This window comes from Myotis yumanensis, unplaced genomic scaffold, assembly GCF_028538775.1.
Source record: "Myotis yumanensis isolate MYYU_CA2020_CCGP unplaced genomic scaffold, mMyoYum1.0.hap1 SCAF_4, whole genome shotgun sequence".
Taxonomy (NCBI): Eukaryota; Metazoa; Chordata; class Mammalia; order Chiroptera; family Vespertilionidae; genus Myotis; species Myotis yumanensis.
In genome coordinates this window covers 45,269,437-45,291,061 of record NW_027223755.1, presented here as the reverse complement: position 1 = coordinate 45,291,061, position 21,625 = coordinate 45,269,437, and the positions used below count along the sequence as shown (strand labels likewise).

The 21,625-nt window shown below is 38.8% G+C and overlaps 1 protein-coding gene across 2 annotated transcripts in view; it reads right to left on the bottom strand.

The window, feature by feature from the left end:
- Positions 1-14,357: 14,357 nt before the first annotated feature.
- The window catches only part of VCAN (versican), a 114,003-nt gene continuing 106,735 nt past the window's right edge, over positions 14,358-21,625 (bottom strand). For both annotated transcript variants that reach the window (XM_070412292.1, XM_070412293.1), the window contains 3 exons: positions 21,151-21,295; positions 16,413-16,595; positions 14,358-16,269 (listed from right to left, as the gene is read on the bottom strand). In XM_070412292.1, the coding sequence (XP_070268393.1) occupies positions 16,142-16,269; positions 16,413-16,595; positions 21,151-21,295 (456 nt within the window). In that variant the 3' untranslated portion in view covers positions 14,358-16,141. The remainder of the gene's footprint in view (positions 16,270-16,412; positions 16,596-21,150; positions 21,296-21,625) is intronic.

The following is a 21,625-nucleotide window of genomic DNA, read 5'->3' as shown; positions in this document are numbered from 1 at the left end:
CTCTTTTGTCTTAAACAACCACCCTCCCCAGAAAAAAACAACAGATAAAATATATAAAATGGTGGATTTTAGATATTGAACAGCAGGCAGCACTAGACAGCAATCCCTGAAAGAGGAGAAACAAATGAAGCAAAAGATACCTTTCCATCTGTACAGCTGAAAAGTAGAAATAACTCACACTCTTCAATCATTCTTTCATTTTTTAAAATGTGGAAAAGCATCCACTTATTCAGCAAATATGTATTGAGTCCTAGTATGTTACAGTTATAGGCATTCAGGGCTAGTAAGGGAGACAAGCAAGGAACAATTAAACCATAAAATAAGTAATATAATTTCAGCTGATAAAGACTATAAAAGTAAAATATAAAGAAGGACAAAAGACAAAGTATGTGCCTGTCTTAATGTGATAATCATGAGAGTCATTTTTAGGAGGATGTTTGAGCGAGAGATCTGAGCATTGAGGTGTGCAGATCTAGAAGAAGAACATTTCCAAAGCAGAAAACGTTGCATATAAAGGCCATGCCAGAAGAATAAGATCAAGGTAGAAAAGCATTGTCTGGGAGACAATGAGTCCAGAATGGCAGGTAAGGGCCGGATCATGGAGGGCCTTGGGGCTATGGGAAAAGCTTAGTATTTTATTTCAAGTAGATTTACTTTAAATCTTGGAAAGTTTTGAGCAGGTGAATGACATGACTAAATTTTTATAAAAAATAATTCACCTGGACTTGAGTGTGGAGAATGTATAGTATTGGGTTGCAGGTAAGTACATAAAGACTAAATAGAAGACAGTTTTAGGAGCAGAGCAAGAAGTGATGGGGGACTAGAATGGTAGCTCTAGTTGTGATAAGAAGCAATTTATTTCAGGATACATGTTCATATTTATACTAAAATATATACTACATTGCCAATACTGTGTGCTAAGTACATTCAAGCAATGGCTTGTTTGATAACACAGCAACCATATGAGATAGGCATTATAAGTAGTACGCCCACTTTACAGATGAGGAAACGAAAACACAGAATAGTTAAGTACTTAAATATTATAAGCTATTAAGAGGTGAGGCCTGGATTTGACCTCATGAGTCTAGCTCTAGAGCTCTAAGCTCTTAACAATTATATCCGCGCTGTAGAACCCACAGGAACTGCCAATTTCTCACCTCAGTCACACTGGCTGTCTTTTGGTTTATCCAACATGATGTGTAGCTCTTGTTGAAAACAAAATACTGGAGGTTAGGGTTCTCAAGCCCCTACAAGGATATTAATGGGCTAGAACTGGATTTTGTTGCCAATGCCCCAAGTTGCAAAACAGAAGATGAGAAAGGTGTAAACGCTGTTATTTTCATAGCGGTATGCCATACCTGTACTGAGAAAATGCACACTGCAGGACTCTGGAGTCTTTCCTGCATCTCACAGAGGTATGTTTACCAACAGCTATGAATTAGACCATGCTTTCAGAAATCTGCACATTTTTCTGCTCTTGTACAAGATGTATCATTGTAAGGGATTCTACTACAGGATCCAAGGCATCAGCTGAACAATTGTAGAAGCAAAAACCAGAAAGGAAATTATAGAGATAGAGAGAGATAGAGATAGAGATAGATAATTTATATTATATCAGTGCATATTTATCATATGACCTATATTATTATGTTACACTAGAGGCCCGATGGGGTCCCTCAGCCTGGCCTGTGGGATAGGGCCAAAATTGGCTCTCAGACATCCCCTGAGGGATCCTGGATTGCGAGAGGGTTCAGGCCAGACCGAGGGACTCCAGGAGTGCACAATCAGGGCTGGGAGGGACATGGGAGGTTGGCCAGCTGGGGAGGGACCACAGGAGGGCTCCAGAGTGTGTCCGGCCCTTCTTGCTCAGTCCAAATTGGCTGGTCCCCAGCAGCAAGCTAACCTACTGGTTGGAGCATCTGCCCCCTGGTGGTCAGTACATGTCATAGCAAGCAGTTGAGTGGCCTTAGCATATCATTAGCATATTACACTTTGATTGGTTGAACAGACGAGCAGACACTTAGCATATTAGACTTTTATTATCCTATCTAATAATAGACAAACATGGTAATTAACCGCAACTTCTCTACCCTTCCCATTGGCTAATCAGGGCGATATGCAAATTAACTGCCAACCAAGATGGCGGCCAGCAGCCAGGCAGCTGAAGTGAACAGGAGGCTTGCTTGCTCCAGTGATGGAAGAAGCCAACGTTCCCCGCCTGTTGCTGCCGGCCTCTGAGCTGAACTCTAAGAAACAAGGTTACAATTATAGAAGCTAAACAAGCTCCAGATACCTGCTTTCAGCCAGCCGGGCCTCAGAGCTGGAGCTGGGCCTCAGAGCTGGAGCCGGCTCTCAGCTCCAGTGACAGCTATAGAAGGTAAATAAATCCCAGAATTAAAAAAAAATAAAATAAAAAACAGAAAAAAAGGAGAGGCTGGGAGCTTCAGTTGCCCGCCAGCCTGAAAATGGCACTCAGCCCCTCACCCAGACTGGCCAGGCACCCCAGTGGGGACCCCCACCCTGAAGGGGGTGTTACCAGCTGCAAACAGCCATCATCCCCTCATCCAGGCTGGCCAGGCACCCAAGTGGGACCCCCACCCTGATTTGGGACACCCTTCAGGGCAAACCAGCCGGCCCCCACCCATGCACCAGGCCTCTATCCTATATAGTAAAAGGGTAATATGCAAACTGACCCTAACAGCAGAAGGACTGGGAATGACTGGTCACTATGATACACACTGACCACCAGGGGGCAGAAACTCAATGCAGGAGCTGCCCTCTGGTTGTCAGGGCACTCTCACATGTGGCCGAGCAGAGCTCTTCCCAAGCCAGGCTGATGGCTGCCAGTACAGCGGTGGTGGGGGGAGCCTCTCCCGCCTCCTCAGCAGTGCTAAGGATGTCCGATTGCAGCTTAGGCCTGCTCCCCGCTGGCAAGTGGACATCCCCTGAGGGCTGCCGGGCTTCCAGAGGGATGTCTGATTGCCATCTTAGGCCTAATCCCCCGGGGAGTGGGCCTAAGCCAGCAGATGGTCATCCCCTGAGGGGTCCCAGACTGTGAGAGGGCACAGGCCGGGCTGAGGGACCTCCCCCTCCCCCCCGAGTGCACAAATTTTTGTGCACTGGGCCTCTAGTATAGGATATTTAGGTATATTTACCAAAGGGTGTATATACAAACTTTTGGTGATATGAATCCCATTGTTCTAATGAGACTTTTTTCCCATTAAAAAACAAGTGATCAAATTTTATAAGATAACATTCCCTTTGAAATTAAAATACATTTCATATTCTTTTCAAAGAGTCACCATTTCCATTGAGGTTTTTGTTTGCAATCTCAGAGTATTAATTCAGTAAAGAAAATTAAATATTAATACGAATGTGGGATAGATCATTTTCTTTCTTTCTTGGGTTTAGAGCTTTGTTCTGCTTTTCATGCTGAGTACATGAGGTGAATGTAAATGAGCCAAATAAAATCAGACATATTAGCATGTCACAATTAATACCAAATGACAAAAAACAATTTCTGCACGTCAACTTGAAATGAGATTTTTTGGACCCATTTTAATTATCAGTAGTTTCAGTTTCATTATTAATTACCAACTGCTGGAGCTGACTACAATTGGCTTCATTTGCATTTTAAATAATTAGTGTTTAATAATGTATTATGCATTACACAGATATTCATAGAGAACCCAAGTTTCAATTACCTGTCACTTCAAATTATAGGCTCCCAGTAATTAGCTTCTGCCACATAACCCATAATGGAACTGACCAAAGTTAATAGAAAGTGGGAATAAAACTATATAGCCAGTTAGGCATGAGTAGATTTCAAAATTAACCAATTCGTGTACCTTTTAATATATTTCTCTGCAGGAATTAAAGAGTTGTCTGGTGAACCTTTCTAAGTCTCCCTCATTTGTAATAAAAGAGATAATAAAGACAGTGTCTGTCGCATACAGATTGTTCATTATCCATATAAAGGAGTCTTGTTCAGTTGTCAGGATTTCATCAGTGTTCTCCTTTAAAACTCTTTTAAGTCATGAGTTATTTCTAAAAGCAGAGATAACTAGTACATAGTATTATATTTAGAATAAAATCTGAAGTCCTCATCTGACCTATGAGGCCTTGAGAGTGGGGACCGTGGAAGTGGGGTGGAGGGGAGGGATGGAGGTGCCTAGCCTGAGAATGCTTTGTAAGTTTGCCAGATGTGGCCAGGTTTGAGAGCACCACCACACATGATCATGTCCAGAGCTGTGAAGCCTGCAAAGTTATTAGAAATGCACATCCCAAGGCCCCACCCAAGACCTACTGAATCCGAAACCGGGAGCAGAGCACAATGTCTGTGTTCATTAGTAAGCACTCTGGCAGATTGTGATGCCCACTGCAGTGTGAGAACCAGCACCCCAAGATCTTGTTATTCATAATGTGTTTTACCTGCAGCAACATCAGCATCGCTTGGGGGCTTGTCAGACAGGCAGAACCTCCGACCCATCCCAGACCTCCTGAGGCCAAATCTGCAGTTAACAGAATCCCCAGGTGATTGGCAGGTACGTTGAAGTTTCCAAGTACTGTGCTAAGACAGTGGTTCTCAATCTTGGCTGCAAACTGGAAGTACTTGGAGGGGCTGCAAAAATGCCTGGTGAGCTGAGCAGGCAGCTCCTGGTTCTCCCCACTTCAACACGGAGAGCCCTACTTTTATCCACTTTATATACCTGTGTTTGAGATAAGCTTTCATGGTAAGAAGGGCTCTACTTCCACTAACCACATTTGGCTTCAGCTACTGCCCTTTTCACCAGAACAACCTCAGAGAAAATCACAGTCGCTGAAATAACTAAATGAGTCTGACTCTTGCCTCTGTAGAGTTCACAGCGTCTTTAGCTCCCAAAGTAGCCTCTGCTTCTTTCTGGGGGTCTCAACATTCCCACTGCTGCTATGATGTTTCCTGCAGCCCTCGGAGGGCCAGAGCCACTCTACTTGCCCTGCTCTCCCCTTAACTACGGGTCACATTTTGTCCCTTTGCCCTAAAGCACAGCACTGCATTACCTTGGTTTCAGAGTCTCTGATAAAAATAGTTCCTCCAGCTTCTGCCTCAAGTGACAGAGTGGGTGGGGTATGTCCTCTCACTTCCTCACCATAAAAACAAACCAGGAAAGCCATTCCCTTAGTGTTAGCGAAACGAAAACACCCACAGGAATGTGCACACAAAACATGATTCCTGAGAATCATCTCCTCATGCTGTATCAGACATACCAGAGCTAACCACCACTTAGGTCCTGTTGGAACCAGCTGCATTATGTGAGCAAACTGAGTCTCACAGGGACCGAGTCTCAAGAAGCCCCTTAGACAGTAGATGGAGATGCAGGGACCTGGTTCTACGAGTCCTGATTCAGGCAGATCTGCTTTCACCACATGCAATCTGCCTCTATTGCCTGTGATCTGGCATCACTCCCCACCCCCACACAGTGTATCGTCCACCTGGAGCAGAGTAGCCAGTTCCCCACTCCCAATGCGAGGAAGGAGAGCAGGAACGTCAGCACCATGCCAGTAGACTGTAAATCTACATGCAAGATGGCAGAAGACATGTGTTTAAAAGAAATATTTGAGGCAATATTTTCAAGAAGAGGTCCTTATGTACCACAAAATCATTGCAAGCTACTTGTTGCTTGAACACAAATCTTCCTTTCTACCCCCAAACATTTATTTCCATTCCAAACTTACACATTATTTCTTGTTTCCAACAAAGCTTGCTTTACTATGAAATGTCATTCATCCTGAGGCAAAAAATATGAATGTATAGTATTTTCAGGTGTAAGATATTCTTGAATCATGTGTGGACAGCTGAAAACTTTCATGTTTCAGGAGCAACAACTAAAAACCACCAGAACCTTGTCTCATTGTGGTAACAATGTAATAACGTCTTAAATGAATCCAATAAATTAAGTGGACTAGTTCCTGGACTATAGTTCCTGCTCAAAAACTATTTGTGGAGGGAATGAAAAAATGAGTTTAGCAATGAATGAAAAAATGAGTGCAAAAACAAGGAAGTTTGTGCTTTTACTTTAGTTGCCTAACTCTGGATATCAAAGGTTGTGAAAACTTGGAGCACATTATTTCCTTATTTTTTTCTGCTATACTTTCTTTGAAAGCAAAAAGGTGGATATTTAATCTCTACATTGATTTCAAAAATTCACATATTCACACACTTGCATAAACATTCTCAGGACACATGATAAAAGCATACCAGTGACTGCTATGAACGCTGTAATGGGGGCTGTATTGGCTAATTTCACACAATAATTTCTTGATATCCGGACAAAGTTAAATGGCTGCATGAAAATTTGCTACATATTTTCCAATTCTGTTCTGATGGAAAATATCTACTTTGCTTAAATAGGCGAGAGTGAAAGTCACAATGTACTGACATCCAGCATGAAATGACGCTGACATTCACTCTGACTCTGCAGGTAGACATCAATTGCAATTGTATTTTTCTAAACACTCTCTTGTCTGATGTTCTAGAGACCCCAGTAGTCAGTATAATTCTCATCTGCTAAGCCATGCAGCCTCTGACGTAGGAGACAGGCAAGTGTGGATGGCACCTTTCTGGAGCAGAGTGGTGAGACATGGACAAATGCCTCCTCCCCCCTTTTTTGTCCTCTGCTTCTGATACTGCTGGTTAATAGACCTGTTCAATCAATATAACATAACAGGTACTTGATCTCACCTGTGGCAAGGAGGTTAGTTTTAGTTTGGTGTTATTAACTTCATCCCACTGACCTCCGTTTCAACAGGCTCTCTCTCTAGCTAAGGCAGTGGTTCTCAACCTTCCTAATGCCGGGACCCTTTAATACAGTTCCTCATGCTGTGGTGCCCCCCAATTTTATTGTTACAAATTGAACATAATTAAAGTATAGTGATTAATCACAAAAACAATATGTAATTATATATGTGTTTTCCGATGGTCTTAGGCGATCTCTGTGAAAGGGTCGTTCGACCCCCAAAGGTTCGAGCCCCCTGAGCTAAGGCGTACCAACCAAATATATTAACAAGTCCAAAGTCAGACTTGCTGGGTGTACATCCTAGTGTATGCGCTAAGATTTCATTGTAATTTTGTGCATCTGTTTCTTCATCAGTAAATAGGAATGCCAATAAAATCAACGTGAATAATAAGACCGGTGATTGAGTCAATCAATGAGTAATTATTTATCAAGTGCCTGCTGCATGCCAGGCACTATTGCAGGTGTTGGGAACATGGCGATGATCAAAACAGGGGAGTCCCTGAGCTTATCAGTGATGGCGAACCTTTTGAGCTCGGCGTGTCAGCATTTTGAAAAACCCTAACTTAACTCTGGTGCCGTGTCACATATAGAAATTTTTTGATATTTGCAACCATAGTAAAACAAAGACTCATATTTTTTTATATTTATTTTATATATTTAAATGCCATTTAACAAAGAAAAATCAACCAAAAAAATGAGTTCGCGTGTCACCTCTGACACGCGTGTCATAGGTTCGCCATCACTGGCTTACATTCTAGTGAAAAGAAACAGAGGGCAATCCACGTATGAGCTTGACTGGCACACGATAAACTGTGCCTTCTACACATAGTTACTGAGCTCTCTGCGACCACGTGGGTTAAAAATAGCGATCTCAAGGCGATATTCTCTTGAACATTTGCTTTCCTACCTGTGATTTCTGTATTTTCCAACACAATGACAATGAACAGGAAGCACTTTGGTGAGATAGTAACAAAAACAACAAAAGAGCCATGACATAAACTAACCGATACCTAAAAGTGTTTCCGTGGTGTCTCATAGACGTGTGGTTCAGGGAATGATTAAGTAGACATTACCTTTCATGCTGTTTTCAGCCTGGAAGCATATTTTCCAGCCTTAGCACAGTGGCCTGTTCATTCTGTTATTTCAGCATCTCTCATTCTTTGGTCTAGTCTCTCTCCTGAACCTTCTCCTTAGTGGATGGACCTGACCATTATTGTTGTGTTTCCAAACCCTCATTTAATGAAAAATTATTCTATTTTTTTCATCTTTATACAATCAGAAACTCTCAGGCAAACATTATTGCTAGTGAGCTTCACATATTTCTTGGCTTTTCAGGTAAACTGCTTTGTAGTTTTCCCTAACTCTGTATGCAAAATGTTATAATTAATATTTTTCTTCTTTCCTCTTTTCATAATCAGAGCATCGCCAAATCCCGATGCCTGCTTTTTAATGACATGTCTGGCTCTACATAGATTAGCATAGCTTCTAAACATCCCAGAGTCTTCTTCCTTTCCTAAATCCTTTTCCAAAACCATGGCATTATTGTATTACTGTCATTCTTCTGGAATTACTTGGCTAATTTTCTTCCATTTATTTTGATGGATTACTTTTTTTTGCTTGCTTATGATATTCATTTTTAAATTCCCAAATTACTATTTTTGCCATGCATATCCTTATACAAAATGAAAGTATCTGTTAATTTACCTCATATTTTAAGAAGAGACTCAAAATTAAAAGTCAAAAGTATTACCATATGTTAAGCATGGAAGATATTACTTACAACAAAGCTTTATGAAAGACAGATATTCTCAAATTTAGTTTTAAGAAATTGCACTTCCCTTTAGGGCTAAAACAATATTCCCAAGACCACTTGTTGCTTGACAAAAAATATATATGAAAATTTCTGCAGACTCCTTTCCCCAAACATTCCTGGCACATGGCCCTGTCCCATAAATCTACCTTGCATGTCACTCTGTCCCCAGCCAGCCTTCTGGTGCCAGGTATATGATCACATCACACTATCTGTACTGGGCTTGCTAAGACTACTGCTCATCTCTCCACCTCTCCACCCCTCCCCCATGGGGGCATGGCCCATCTCTTAATTCTGGAAAGCTCAGTTAAGTCTTACCAAAACTATCCTGAGGACATGAGGAATCATAGAGCATAGCCAAGCAGCACTTTAAAACTGTACAGTTTCTTGGCCTATTCCAGACTCTGTAGGCTCCTCCACAGATCGCTACTAGAAGTTTCTCTCAATTTCCGCACATCTGCCATCATGTTACTGAAGCCAGCTTCTCTCCTCAACAGAGGAAGGCCCTTCTGCCAATATTTTCCATTCCTTGGAATCAAGACCCCAGAAAAAATAAATAGAATATTTTAAAGTAAAAGTTTACTCTAAAAATATAGCATTTTTTTAAGAGAAGAGAATAACAGCTACTTCGTAATGCAGAACAGCTCAGCTCCTTCTTTTACAAATTCCTTCCAAAGTAGGATCTTGATCTTAAACTTGTATAACTTAAAGATCCTCTGGAACAGCTCCCCCATAAACAAAGGGGGGAAATCTTTCCTGAAAGATAAAGGCACATCTCTATCTAGAGAAACTAAACAGGCTGGCTGCTTTCAAATATCAATCTCCCTCCCCTCACTTCCCACTTTCCCCACCTATAGCCATAAAGCTTCAAAACGCTTGGGGTTCAGTCCCAGAGAAACGTGTTATGCACATGTATAACTTGACTCCAACTCTTTGCTCCTAATTATGAAACAAGCATTGAAAACTGAACTTGACTGTGATCTCAAGCTGAGGAGTACCACATTTTATTTTGGAAACGTGAGCCAGAGAACACAGCCTCAGGACCAACCAGTCTGCAGTATGGCTCTGTGTATGCAAAGCTGAGGCTGCAATAATCACCTGTTTAGAGTTTAGTGGCTGTAAGGAAGGAACTAAAGACATGACCTCATAAAACACACAATACGATGCTACGGAAGAAACCCAAGGGAACCAATGTAGAACTTCCAGACTGTAATGTAGCTTGCCCTTCCTATGATTGATATGAACTGAGTTGATCCCAAAATGTCCCTGAAAAAGGCATCCATAAACACTTTGTCAATTTGGAATCCAGCAGGAAACAGGTGACGCAATCAAATGGGATAGATTGAAGAGAGTATAATAAAGGGACTGTTAACAGAGGCAGGCAGCTTAGGGAAATCACAATCTATAGGGCAACACCCCTGGGCCAATAACAGTGGAGAGCTCTTACTACCCCAGATCTGAAGGGTCAAGGTGAGAGAGCAGTGGTGCAACCAGGAGGCAGAGAGGTCTATGCGGAGATGGGGGCCTGCTAGGAGCTAATGATGTTGCTTTAGGGATAGAAGCACCACATGGCAGTCCCACTGGATTGCGAGGGAGCCAAGGGGACACACACCACTGTCACTCGTCTCTTGCTCTGATCTCCTGCCTGGCTTGCTCCCCATGGCTGAACCCAATAGGAGCAATCTACACAGTCAGCCCACAGGCACAGGTAGGAGGAGAAGGATAGAGAGAGTATCTGGAGAGGCAAATGTCCCACTCAATAGCATTTCTGGCCTTCCATTTCTGCCTTGTATGAGGGGCGCCTGACTTTGGATCAGAGACTGAATAGGAAGCCAAACTAATTTGAGAGAAAAACTAAAACTTAAACTTAATGGCTTATTTATTTAGGATTACTAAATCAATTTCTCCATTCATCTTAAGTGCATAATGCCTAGAATAGGTGATCTCCCTCTGACTCCGAAACATTTTGCTGTGCATACAGAATTAAATTTTATTTTGTAGGCAATAGGTTCTGATAAATTCTGACCTGGAGAATGGCAGGCCCTTTTGCATATTAGTTCAAAAGATTATATTTCTACATGGATCTAGAATATTAATACTATATGAATAACATACTAGATATTAAAGAGAGTGGACTAGAGAGAAGATGATGGCTGTGAGAATCTTGAAAGTATAATTAATAGAATTTGGTGGTTGATTGAATATTGGCATTAAATTAGAAGTCCAGAATGACTTTTAGACTCCTAGATTTTTTTAAATGTGTAGATGGTTAGGAAGAGGTTCAGATAATCGTTCAATTTGGAACAAACAGAGTTCAATATACCTGTGAAATCCAACAAGTGAATATATACCCATCGCACAAAAGAGATATGGAAGTTACCATAAGGTAGAAAGTGGTTAAGGCCATGGTTATGAAGGGATCAGGTAATGATGGAGAGCAGAACAAAGAGATGGCCAATAATGAAGGCTTTAGCAACAATATTTTGAGAAATCCGCTCTCTTCCTGTTTTAGTGCCATTGCTAATCTTTCCCATTAGACTGTAAGAGCCATTAAGGACAAGGACTTGGCCTATTCTATATAATAAAAGGCTAATATGCAAATTGACCAAACAGTGGAACTACAGGTCACTATGACACACACTGACCACCAAGGGGCAGACCCTCAATGCAGGAGCTGCCCCCTGGTGGTCAGTGCGCTCCCACAGGGGGAGTGCCATTCAGCCAGAAGCCATGAACCGGGCTCACGGCTGACAAGCTCAGCAGCAGTGGAGGGAGCCTCTCCTGCCTCCATGGCAGTGCTAAGGATGTCCGACTGACGGCAGGCCCGCTTCCTGAGGTCAGACATCCCCAAGGGCTCCCGGGCTGCATGAGGGCACAGGCCAGGCTGAGGAAACCCCCCTCCCCCAAGTGCACAAATCTCGTGCACTGGGCCTCTAGTCTTGTTTATAACAGATATTTTTTAAAGTGTTTGCTCTAGCAGAGTGCCTGGCACATGGTAAGTACTCAATATGTATTACTGAATGAACAGTGAGTTCAATCTGGCTAATGGGAGAGGGTGATTGGATTTAGGAAATGGCGTTATTTAGAGATCAATTCTCTCCCAAGGATTATCCCACCTACACCTCTCTCAGGGCTCCCCACTGAATCTGAAGTTCTTTTTCCTGGCTGACTGTTGCTGGGAATTTACAATATATATTTTTTACTTCTATTTCTTAATTTTCAAATGTGTCTTGATTCTTGCATTTCAAACTTTCTTTCAGGTCTAGAAGTAAGAAACGAAACATTTTAATCATGCTGTTGTATTCAGTTTTCCCGGTAGAAAAGCTTTTCTGACATGGAAAACCAGAGGCCCATTCTAAGTTTGGAAAGCAATCACCACCAACTGATAAAACACATGCTTATAAATGCAGATAGGTAAGATACTAAAGATCTGAGAGTACTTTAAGGGCTGTGTATCTTAAACCAGTGGTCTCCAAAGCAGGGTTGCTTACCCTTGGAATACCCCAAACTCTCCAAGGGGCACATGGGCTCATAAAGGGAAGCAATGTTTAATGGGTGATAGTAGTATTCAAATCATTATGGTAATTAGATTCCACTGAGTGTATTTATAAGACTGATATTACATGTTAATTTTAGAATGACAATATTTAAAATATACCCCCAAATGACATCCTTTACAATTGTCTAACTTTATGATGAAAACATTTTTGGTTGACAACTTAAAAATAATGGAAATTTTATTTTAGAGCAAACACTTTAAAAAATCATTTAAGAATTACTGCCTTAAGGCAGCACTTTTAATCTTCAACAGGGACGATTAGATGGAACTCTGAGTTAAATTCCAATTTAAAGCCAGCATTTGCTTATTCTGTAAACACCTCAACAAAAACCATTTTTGTTCTTGTTTGGCATTTGCTCTCTCATGTCCAGCTGGGATCCAAGCATACAGAAATGAGTAATAATGGGAAAAGATTATGCCATCTTGAATGACTCATTCAAAGAACTTGATAAACTTTCCATTTAGGCTTGTTTTAGAAAAGACTTACTGGGTGAATTCTGGTTTGTTTAGCAAATGGCAACTGCAGCACAATAAAAAGAGGATGCACACATATCAGAACAAAAGCATCACTGTGGGCCTTTTACTTCACTGCATTTGTGATATTAGGAAAGAGAAACGCATTAAAAGATGTTAAAGTTATCATTGAAGCTACATGATAACATTTTCTTGCCTTCCTCTAAAATACATTTTCTCCTGTGGATCCTTTTCTTGGCAGGTATTCATGTACAGGTGATGCACAAAATCAACTCTGAAATTCTGTGCAACCTACTACATTTTTTTTCTGTCCATGTCCCAACTCCATAACTTTATTTTACATGTTTTATGACTTCTGGGCTTTTAGCTCAAGGCTAATCCAGTTCCTACTTCCTGCACAGTATTGAAAATTCAGTTAAGATTGGCAAAGGTCCACTGGTTATCACATTAAAATGATGTGCCCTTCCCTATACAATCTCTCTTACCTCTTTTCCATTTCTGTTGCCCTGAAAGGTCACCTATTCTTAAATAGCCACCTATGTAGTAGGGGCACATTCTTCCCCCCGATATGCAACCCTGCTTTTAGACATGAATAGAAAGCCACCTCCAGCTGACTTCGAGTAGTGCAGGTCTCCTTAGACTTCTCACTCTGTCCAGTATTCTGGGTGATGGAACATCTCACAGTCTGTATTATTTGCACCGAAAGCAATAAATATTTGCTTAATGAGATTATTAACATGCAAATTCTTATATATTCTTTTGGGTAATTTCTGCTTCCAGTTCTGTGTAAAAGATATGACAGGTTGCACATGGAAAGGACAAGCTCAGCAAGGAAAAGAATCTCTTATTTCCTGAATCTATTCCTGCCCCACTCTCCTTATACCTTTGACATTCCCAGAAAGAAACCTTGATATAAGTTTCAACTCACCTTTGTCCTTTATATCTTCTGTACAACTGCGAAGCATATAATAGATTTGTTCTTCCAAGTTATCAATAAAGATATTGAATAGAATTGGCTGTAAAATAAATCTCACGGGTTGTATCCAGTATAAAAATTTATGTAGGCATAGACCTACATCTCCAGGGCCTAGTACAGTACCTGACACATAGTAAGTACATAATAAATAGTAAATGAATGAAAAATGAAGGAATGGTGGATAGGAACTTGACATCTTCTGATCATTATTTAGATATGATCTTCTAACCAGTCAATTTACCTCCTAAATGTATAATAATTGGGAACAATATATTTTATATTTGTCTTGAGAATGTCATGCAGGCTCTAAAGATTACCTGCATCTACTTCAAAGTAATTATGTAACTTTGGACAATGACTTGGGTTGTCTACACTTGATCCCTCATCAATCAGAGTAATGGCACATCTCCCACAGGCTTATTGGGAGACCATGCACATAAAACACTCAACCTGGTTCGTGGAAAGCATTTGGTAAATCTGAGCTATCACTTCTCCTTCTGCACATGTCTTTAATACTTGAGATTAATGCATAGGTGTGGAGATGTAAACAGTATTGGAATCATTATGTCAATTTTTGCAGTGACATATACAATCATCTCTCTGTTAGCCACAAAATCATATCATGTTAGCAGCTTGTACTCGTGATGGAACCAGAATGTAAAAATGTTGGTGCACATCAGGATTTAAAGTTGTAAATAACCAGACCAGTCACAGAATAGTAAAAGAAGGACTTTAGGTTTCTTTGGTGAAACAAAAGCAGGTATAAAAAGTTACAAAGTTTTTAGATTTTCATTCACAAAAAAACACACACAATCATTCACATTTTACACTATACATGGTATAATATAAATACAGGAAGTATTATGTGCATTGCAATAAAAGAGGGAAAAGTAAAACCTAATAGGGCCACACACGGTTGCTCTGTGCTCTGGAACACTTGGCGGTGGACTACAGTTAATGCAACAACCAGGGAACTTGCTCAAAGACACTGTGAATGATTGTAGCCACTGTGGTACCTTCTCAACAAAAGAAGGTTTCATGAAAAGAATCAATGTCGGGGCTGTTCTTTTGCTATTTGCATTTCCTAAGTTGTCTACTTTTCTCAAGATTATTCTTATTGAAATTAGGGAAAGACTCCTAAATGCCTTCTTTTCATTACAGATGTTTATTTAAGCATTAAATTAAGTGGATAATAGTTCAAAGTCATCTTCGGCAGTCAGTTTATTCAAATAAAGGGGAGAAAACGAGTGGGAGGTGATAGGAAGACATTTTAACACATACACCTAACTATGTCTATATATATATATGCTCCTTGCTTAGAATCGGCAAACACCATTTGCTGAAAGCTATACACTTTTCCACTCTTTTCATAATAAACACTTGATGCATTCTATCCATCACATTATTGAATCAGGGACAAAGTACCTAAGATTATATGGTTCCAAACTGTGTGAGAGAAGTACAAAGGCTAACACTGAAAAATAACTAGCACACTATGTCAATTTTCAGGTTTTGGGGAAAATAACATCCAATAAATTAAATCAGTATGGCTTACTTCATTTATTTATGTATGCTTCACAGCTGCAGCATTCATACATGAACATTCAAAACTTTATAAAAGATTAAAATGGTTATATATACAAAATTTCTTTCTTTGAACGTGTGCTGTTTTAACAATCCCCCACCCTCCAGAGCCCTGGGTCTATATCCATTTGAAATGTGTTGATCTGGAACCTTGCAAGTTAGTGTTACGAAAGCCATTAAAAAGTAGACCTGGTTGAGTTAATAATTAGCACTTCGACCCCTAAAAATGCTCCCGGTCAGAGAAAAGTCCTCCATTCAGGCCTTTCTTGTAAGTGAAGAAAAAGGAATGCAGCAAAGAAGAGTTCCACATGGCAGTCCTTCATCCCAGCAGGTCCCGTCAGCCAGGCTTCAGCGGCGCGTGAAGCCAACTGCAGCTAAGGCTGAGATGGTGCAGTGTGGCCTACAAGACTCTGTGTTTGTTAGTTGTCCAGGAAAAGCCGTCCTCAGTCTTGCTGACAGTCAAAGGGCACGTGAAACCATTTCCAGCCTAAACAAACTACCCAAAGCAGCCAAACCAATGATTAAAGACCGCGGAGGCTCCATAATCATCATTAAATATGCCAGAACTCAGTGTGACTTCTTATTTTATATACAGGATTAAAATCAACATTAAATCATCTTATTTACATTGCCATTGGTGCTGAAATGGAGCTTTTTAAATAGTACAGTAGGCTGGTATACATTATAAAATGGTCTGCACTGGAGGCAAACAGAAAACTGAAGACATCAGATAGGCTGTAAATGGTTTCTCTCTGCCCTTGTTCTCTTTCATCTCGTTTGCTCCCTTTTTGAATGCCAATGCTTTCTTTTAAGATGTTTGGGGAGCGCAGCAACCCCCAACTGACTGGACGGTGGTCCATAAATCCAGACCAACGGATAATACTTCTCGAGGTGATAGGAAAGGCACAGGAAGTTAGGACTTTGGCTGAAATGATGAAAACACATGTTCGCCATTATAGGGATCAGCGCCTGGACTCCTGCCACCTTCGGCTCCAACGGTGCTCATGTTTTGATGTATTTATTGAATTGTCCTTTGATGAGGAGGAATTTTTTAAGTATTTCTTAGAATAAGTCCTTTGGTATGCAGATGCTACATGGAAGGAAAAGAAAGAAAGAAAGAAAACACAACAATATTACTTGCTCCATACCCTAAACTACCAGTACCGCAGCTGTAAAATGATGTCTAGTAGCGGTTATAGCACGGTTGTCCATTCCTTCTAAAGTACCACTTACGGTTCATGCAGGTAATTTTAGGCATAGCCCAATTTCCATTCCCTAGGCAACGAATAGTTGGAAGGTGGCGTTGAATGAAACCATCTTTGCAGTGATATCTAATCAGGGAGTTGATTTCATAACGAGGTTTCATCTTTCCAAAGGTCTTGGCATTTTCTACAACAGGGGGCTGGCCGCAAGCAACTAAAGAAAAGTAAATCAAGTTATTTCCAAAGAATCTAAATATTTCTATCAGTATGAGTCTCTTTTTATCTCTTTCGCTACTTGTGAAACCAATCTAGCACCATCATAAAAAGCAATCACTTAGAATTCACAAATTGAAAATATTCAAGAAAAAAAGGTAAATAATGAGGCTCTGGGCCCAATTTGAATCCCAGATTATGTCTTCTTGGATTGCATTTTATTAAAGAACCATTTGGCTAATGGTCACTTTTTCTGGAAAAATTCCAAATTAAAAAGTACCAGTTTCATGTGGCCAGGTGGTATTGTCTTAATCACTAACTCAAAGTTTTTATTTATTCCCCATTTTCACTTGGAACAATAATAAATTTGTGACAATTAACTATTACTGTCACTTCCCTGAAAATACTTAAAATCTAAAATAACATCATAGATTCAAAATATGGGTAAAACATGGCCAAATTGATACTCTTAAGTATCAATAAAATATCTCTGCTTCTATTTACTCTTTTTTGACTTCTCTATAAGACAAAGGGAAAGTCGGGACTTAATATTCATGCTTGATTTTGTAATTATCTTAAAATTTAAACTCTTGAGAAGGGTAATGAAGGTAAATTTTGGAAAATTTATAATTTTTAATTTACAATAAAAATTCTAAATATCAACAAACTTAGCAATAGTAAATAAAAAAAAAAATAGAAGAAGTAAAAGAAACCTTGCAATCCAGAAATTCAAGAGGCTGGGCAAATTGATTCAACTGAATTTGAACTTAAAGTTTTATTCAACGTGGTGTACTTGTTCTAAATGATATGCTTTAAAAATTAACATTTGTAATTAGCAAAAAAAGTTATCTTTAATGAAACACGAGACAAGCATCTCTTTTCACTCACATAGGACTTGTCACTCAGATAGACATAACCTAAAAATAGATTATAAAATCACACTATATATAAGAAATTAGAAATATTTGTACATGTATTTTATCTTCACAAATTCCTAAAGCAGAGATTTCTATAATAACATATCATTTTCAATTAATAAACTACACAGTGTATGTGGTTCAGTGATAACTCAATCTGGATACCTGCACTTCTCTTGTTATACTATGAAAAGCCTATACCAAGGTTTAGATACTAGCAAGTATCAGATAGAATGAGACCAAACTGACACAGAAGGTTAAAAATTATGAACTAGATAGTTCATTATACTTAATTCTGTGCTATGTTGACAAATTAGAAATTATCTTTATAATTGTGGGAAAAGTAATGTTGAGATTTATTCAAAAACTAGTTATATATGAATACCTATATGAAAGCTAAAATAGTTCAGTGAATATGGTACTGGCAACGACAGCAGATAGACCAGAAGTAGATCCACACATATATGCATGATATTTGACAGAAGCAACATGGCAAAGCAGTGAGGAAAGGTAGCTTTTGCATTTGGACAATTGGGTCTTTTTACGGAAAAAGTTTACTTGGTTTCTTACCTCGGAGAATACAAGGAAAATCAATTCTAGATGGCTTAAATATATAAATATAAAACACAAAACTATAAAACACTTAGTAAACAATATAGAATATCTTTGTGATTTTAGGGTAGTAAAGGTTTCTTGAGATGAAAAATGGTTTAAACCATAAAGGAAAATGTAACGAATTGAAGAATTCTGTTCATCAAAAAATGGCATAGGGTAAGAGTAAAGACAAGCTACAAACTGGGAGAAGATATTTTCAAAATATCTAATTGTCAAGGTATTCGTAATCAGAATATAAAAAGAACTACAAATCAATATATAAAAGAGAAGCAACCGTTTTTAAAAAAATAAGTAAAAGACATGAACAGAAACTTTACAGAAGAAAATCCATGAATAACCTATAAGTGTATGAAACAATATTAAGGGAAAAGTATCCAAGAAAATGCAAATTAAATAACAAGAAATAACATTTTATACCCACCAGACTGGCAAAAATTTCAAAGTCCAAAAATACCAAATGTTGGCGAAGATGTGGAGTAGCAGGACCTTCACACATTGCTGGTGGGAGTGCAAACTGGTACAACCACTTTGGAAAATAATTTGGCTGTTTTCTAGTAAATTTTATGGTACATATATCCTATGACTCAGCACTTCACTCCTGGAAAAATACCCTATGAAAGCTCACAAAAGTCTACCTGGAACAAGTTCAAAAATGTCCACAGAAACATTGCTTACAACAGCAAAAATACTTACTCTAGCCCAAATGTCCACTGGCAGGAGAAATGATAAATACGATGTTATATAGTCATACAATGAAATACCATACAGCAGCAAAAATGAAGAAATACAGCTACATGCATCAACATGGATAAATCTCACAAACATAATACTGAACCAAAAAAAAAGCAAGGCACAAAATACATACAGTATGATTTCACTTACATAAATTTTAAAAATTTGCAAAACTAAATAATGTGTTGTTTACACATACAAACATATGGGGTAATACTAAAAAGAAAAATAAGGAACTAAGTCATCATCGATGGTTGGAATTGGGAAGTAAATAGATGGGACTGGAAGGAACCTATAGGTTCTTCAGTGAATAGTATTCACTGAGGTGTTCTTTTAAATATACATATGTCTTTTGTATATATTATAGTCCTCCTTTGTGGGTATTTAATTAAAAGTAGAACTATTTTGGTCTGTATGTTTTAAGATGCCTAAATTATCTGAAAGGAGAAATGAGTATGCTTTTATAAAAGTCTATAGACAGTTACAAAATTCACATAATTCCCCAGAGAACTAATTAACAAAGAATTAAATCCACATAAATAAAAACCAGACAATAGGGAGATAAAATACAAAGATCATTTTGTTTTGTTTGCTTTCTCCTTTAATGAGGTAGAGCCAAAATGTTATGAATCTCTTTCCCCATTGGGAAATGTAAATTGTGATGCTGGTTTTGGGAATCCTTTTTAGTTATAGGACAGTGGTTTTCAACCTGGAGTAGTTTTCTTCCTCTCCCTCCATAGGAACAGTTGCAACTCCTAGAGGCATTTTTAGTCGTCACAAAGCAGAGGAGAGGGGCTTGTAGTGGGGAGAATGCTACTAGCTTTCTGTGCGTAGAAGGCAGAGAAGATGCCAAACATTCTGCAATGCCCAGGACAGCCCCTCACAACTAAGAATTATTGGACCCAAAAGGTCAATAGTGCTGGTGCTGAGAAACCTTGCTACAGGAAAAATTAACATAGCATATAAGAATGTTAGCATCATAAAATGAAAAGCATGACTCCAAGGACCATTTGGAGATCTGAGAATGCAAACATGACATTTGGATAAAGACAAACAGTTCATTAAAGGCTTCTTACATTACAAGCAGGGAAAACAGACACTTGATTTGCTATTTTCACAAGTCCCATTGCAGACGTGCTGAGGCAATGCACAAAGTCAGGAAAGCGGCTCATGTCGAAAGGATATTCACAATAAATTCTACTTTAGATCAGAGAAGAGCAAAGTAATCACAAATAACAATGGAGTTTTATCTGAGCTTTGTGTATCTTAATGTTCTCTTTGTTCTAATAGCATTTCTGATTTTTGAAGTTTCCTGAAATATTTACAGAGTTTGAATTTGTACTTTTATTATTTTTATATTTTAAAAAAATCAAATGGATTTTATATTTTGCATGTGTACTTTGAACTCTTACTTGAGGTCTAGCTCTAGAGACTAAATATTCATGCTTTAACACCATTGCAAACAGGTTAAAAATGTTTATGGAATTACTATTTGTTTAAGGAAGAAGTCTATACAGCTTGCCTTAGAAATTCAAACATACTGGTCAGTGATAAACACAACACATTTTTAAAAAATCAGCATTCTTAACTTTATCTGTTTAATGTCAACTAAGCAATTCTCCTCTTTATGGGACTTACATTACAATTGTTTTTACTTGATTGCATCTTGAGGACATTCAACTACTTCACGGTTTATAAGCATACAATAAGCTTCTAAGGAAATGATTAAAAAACTCAAAGTCTACAGAGACCAGGCATTTAAAAACAGGGAGGAATGAATAAAGACTGCAATGACCTGAAGACCACGGCCCCCGCTGAGGAGAGCAGAGGTTTTCAGCTCCAGTGCTTCAAACCATGGACAAATTTGAAAAGGTCAAATGGGTACCAGTTGTTCTTTTCCTTCAAGTAAAAAAAAATCTATAATATTTTATGATTTAACAATTTTGAAATGTTGACAACCAATTTTTTAATGCTTTCTTCATCAAAATAAACAGGTCTTCAACCCTTGTGCTGGCTGTTGTGTGTGTGTGTGTGTTTTTTTAAAGATACTTGGAGGTAGTTTTTCTGCATAAATACTACATTGTTATCTTAAGCACCTGAAATCTATGGTGCCAACATTACAGAAAACAAACTTTTCAATTGCATGGAAAGAATGAAATATTGCAGAGCAACAGGAGATGATGCACATGACATATGCAGTTCGTGTCTTAACGAATGAAGCTTAGTCTTACTGAGTTTACCTGATAATGAATAGGTGGGTTAAGTAGACATTATTAATGGGGTAATGATTACCTGTTCCTTTCTTGCAAGTATAGGTGAGATGGTAATTGCAGGGAACATCATTCCACTCGCCGTTCTCATGCCAAATGATGACAACACAATCTTCTCCAGAAGAAAAGAAGCTGTCTGGCTGGTTGGGCCTCCAGTTCTCATATTGCTGCAAAAGTGGAGAGAAAAAATGACTACTTGATAGTAGCATATTACAAGCATGATAGTGGCATTGAATCACAATCAAATTAGAATGGACTAAACAGTTTTGATTTAACCATCTAGCTAAAATGATTTTGGTGGTAAAGAAAAAGACTTTTATACTTGAATGGATAATATATGTATGTATCTCAGTGTCTCTCTTCAACAACTGTGTATTTTTCTTTTGGCAATGAGATATAGCTGAGGAGTTTTATTCTACATTTCTAAATATATAATCAGTACTCAATTTAAGAACTTAATCATGTTATTATTGTTAATTATAGCAGCATTAATGAAA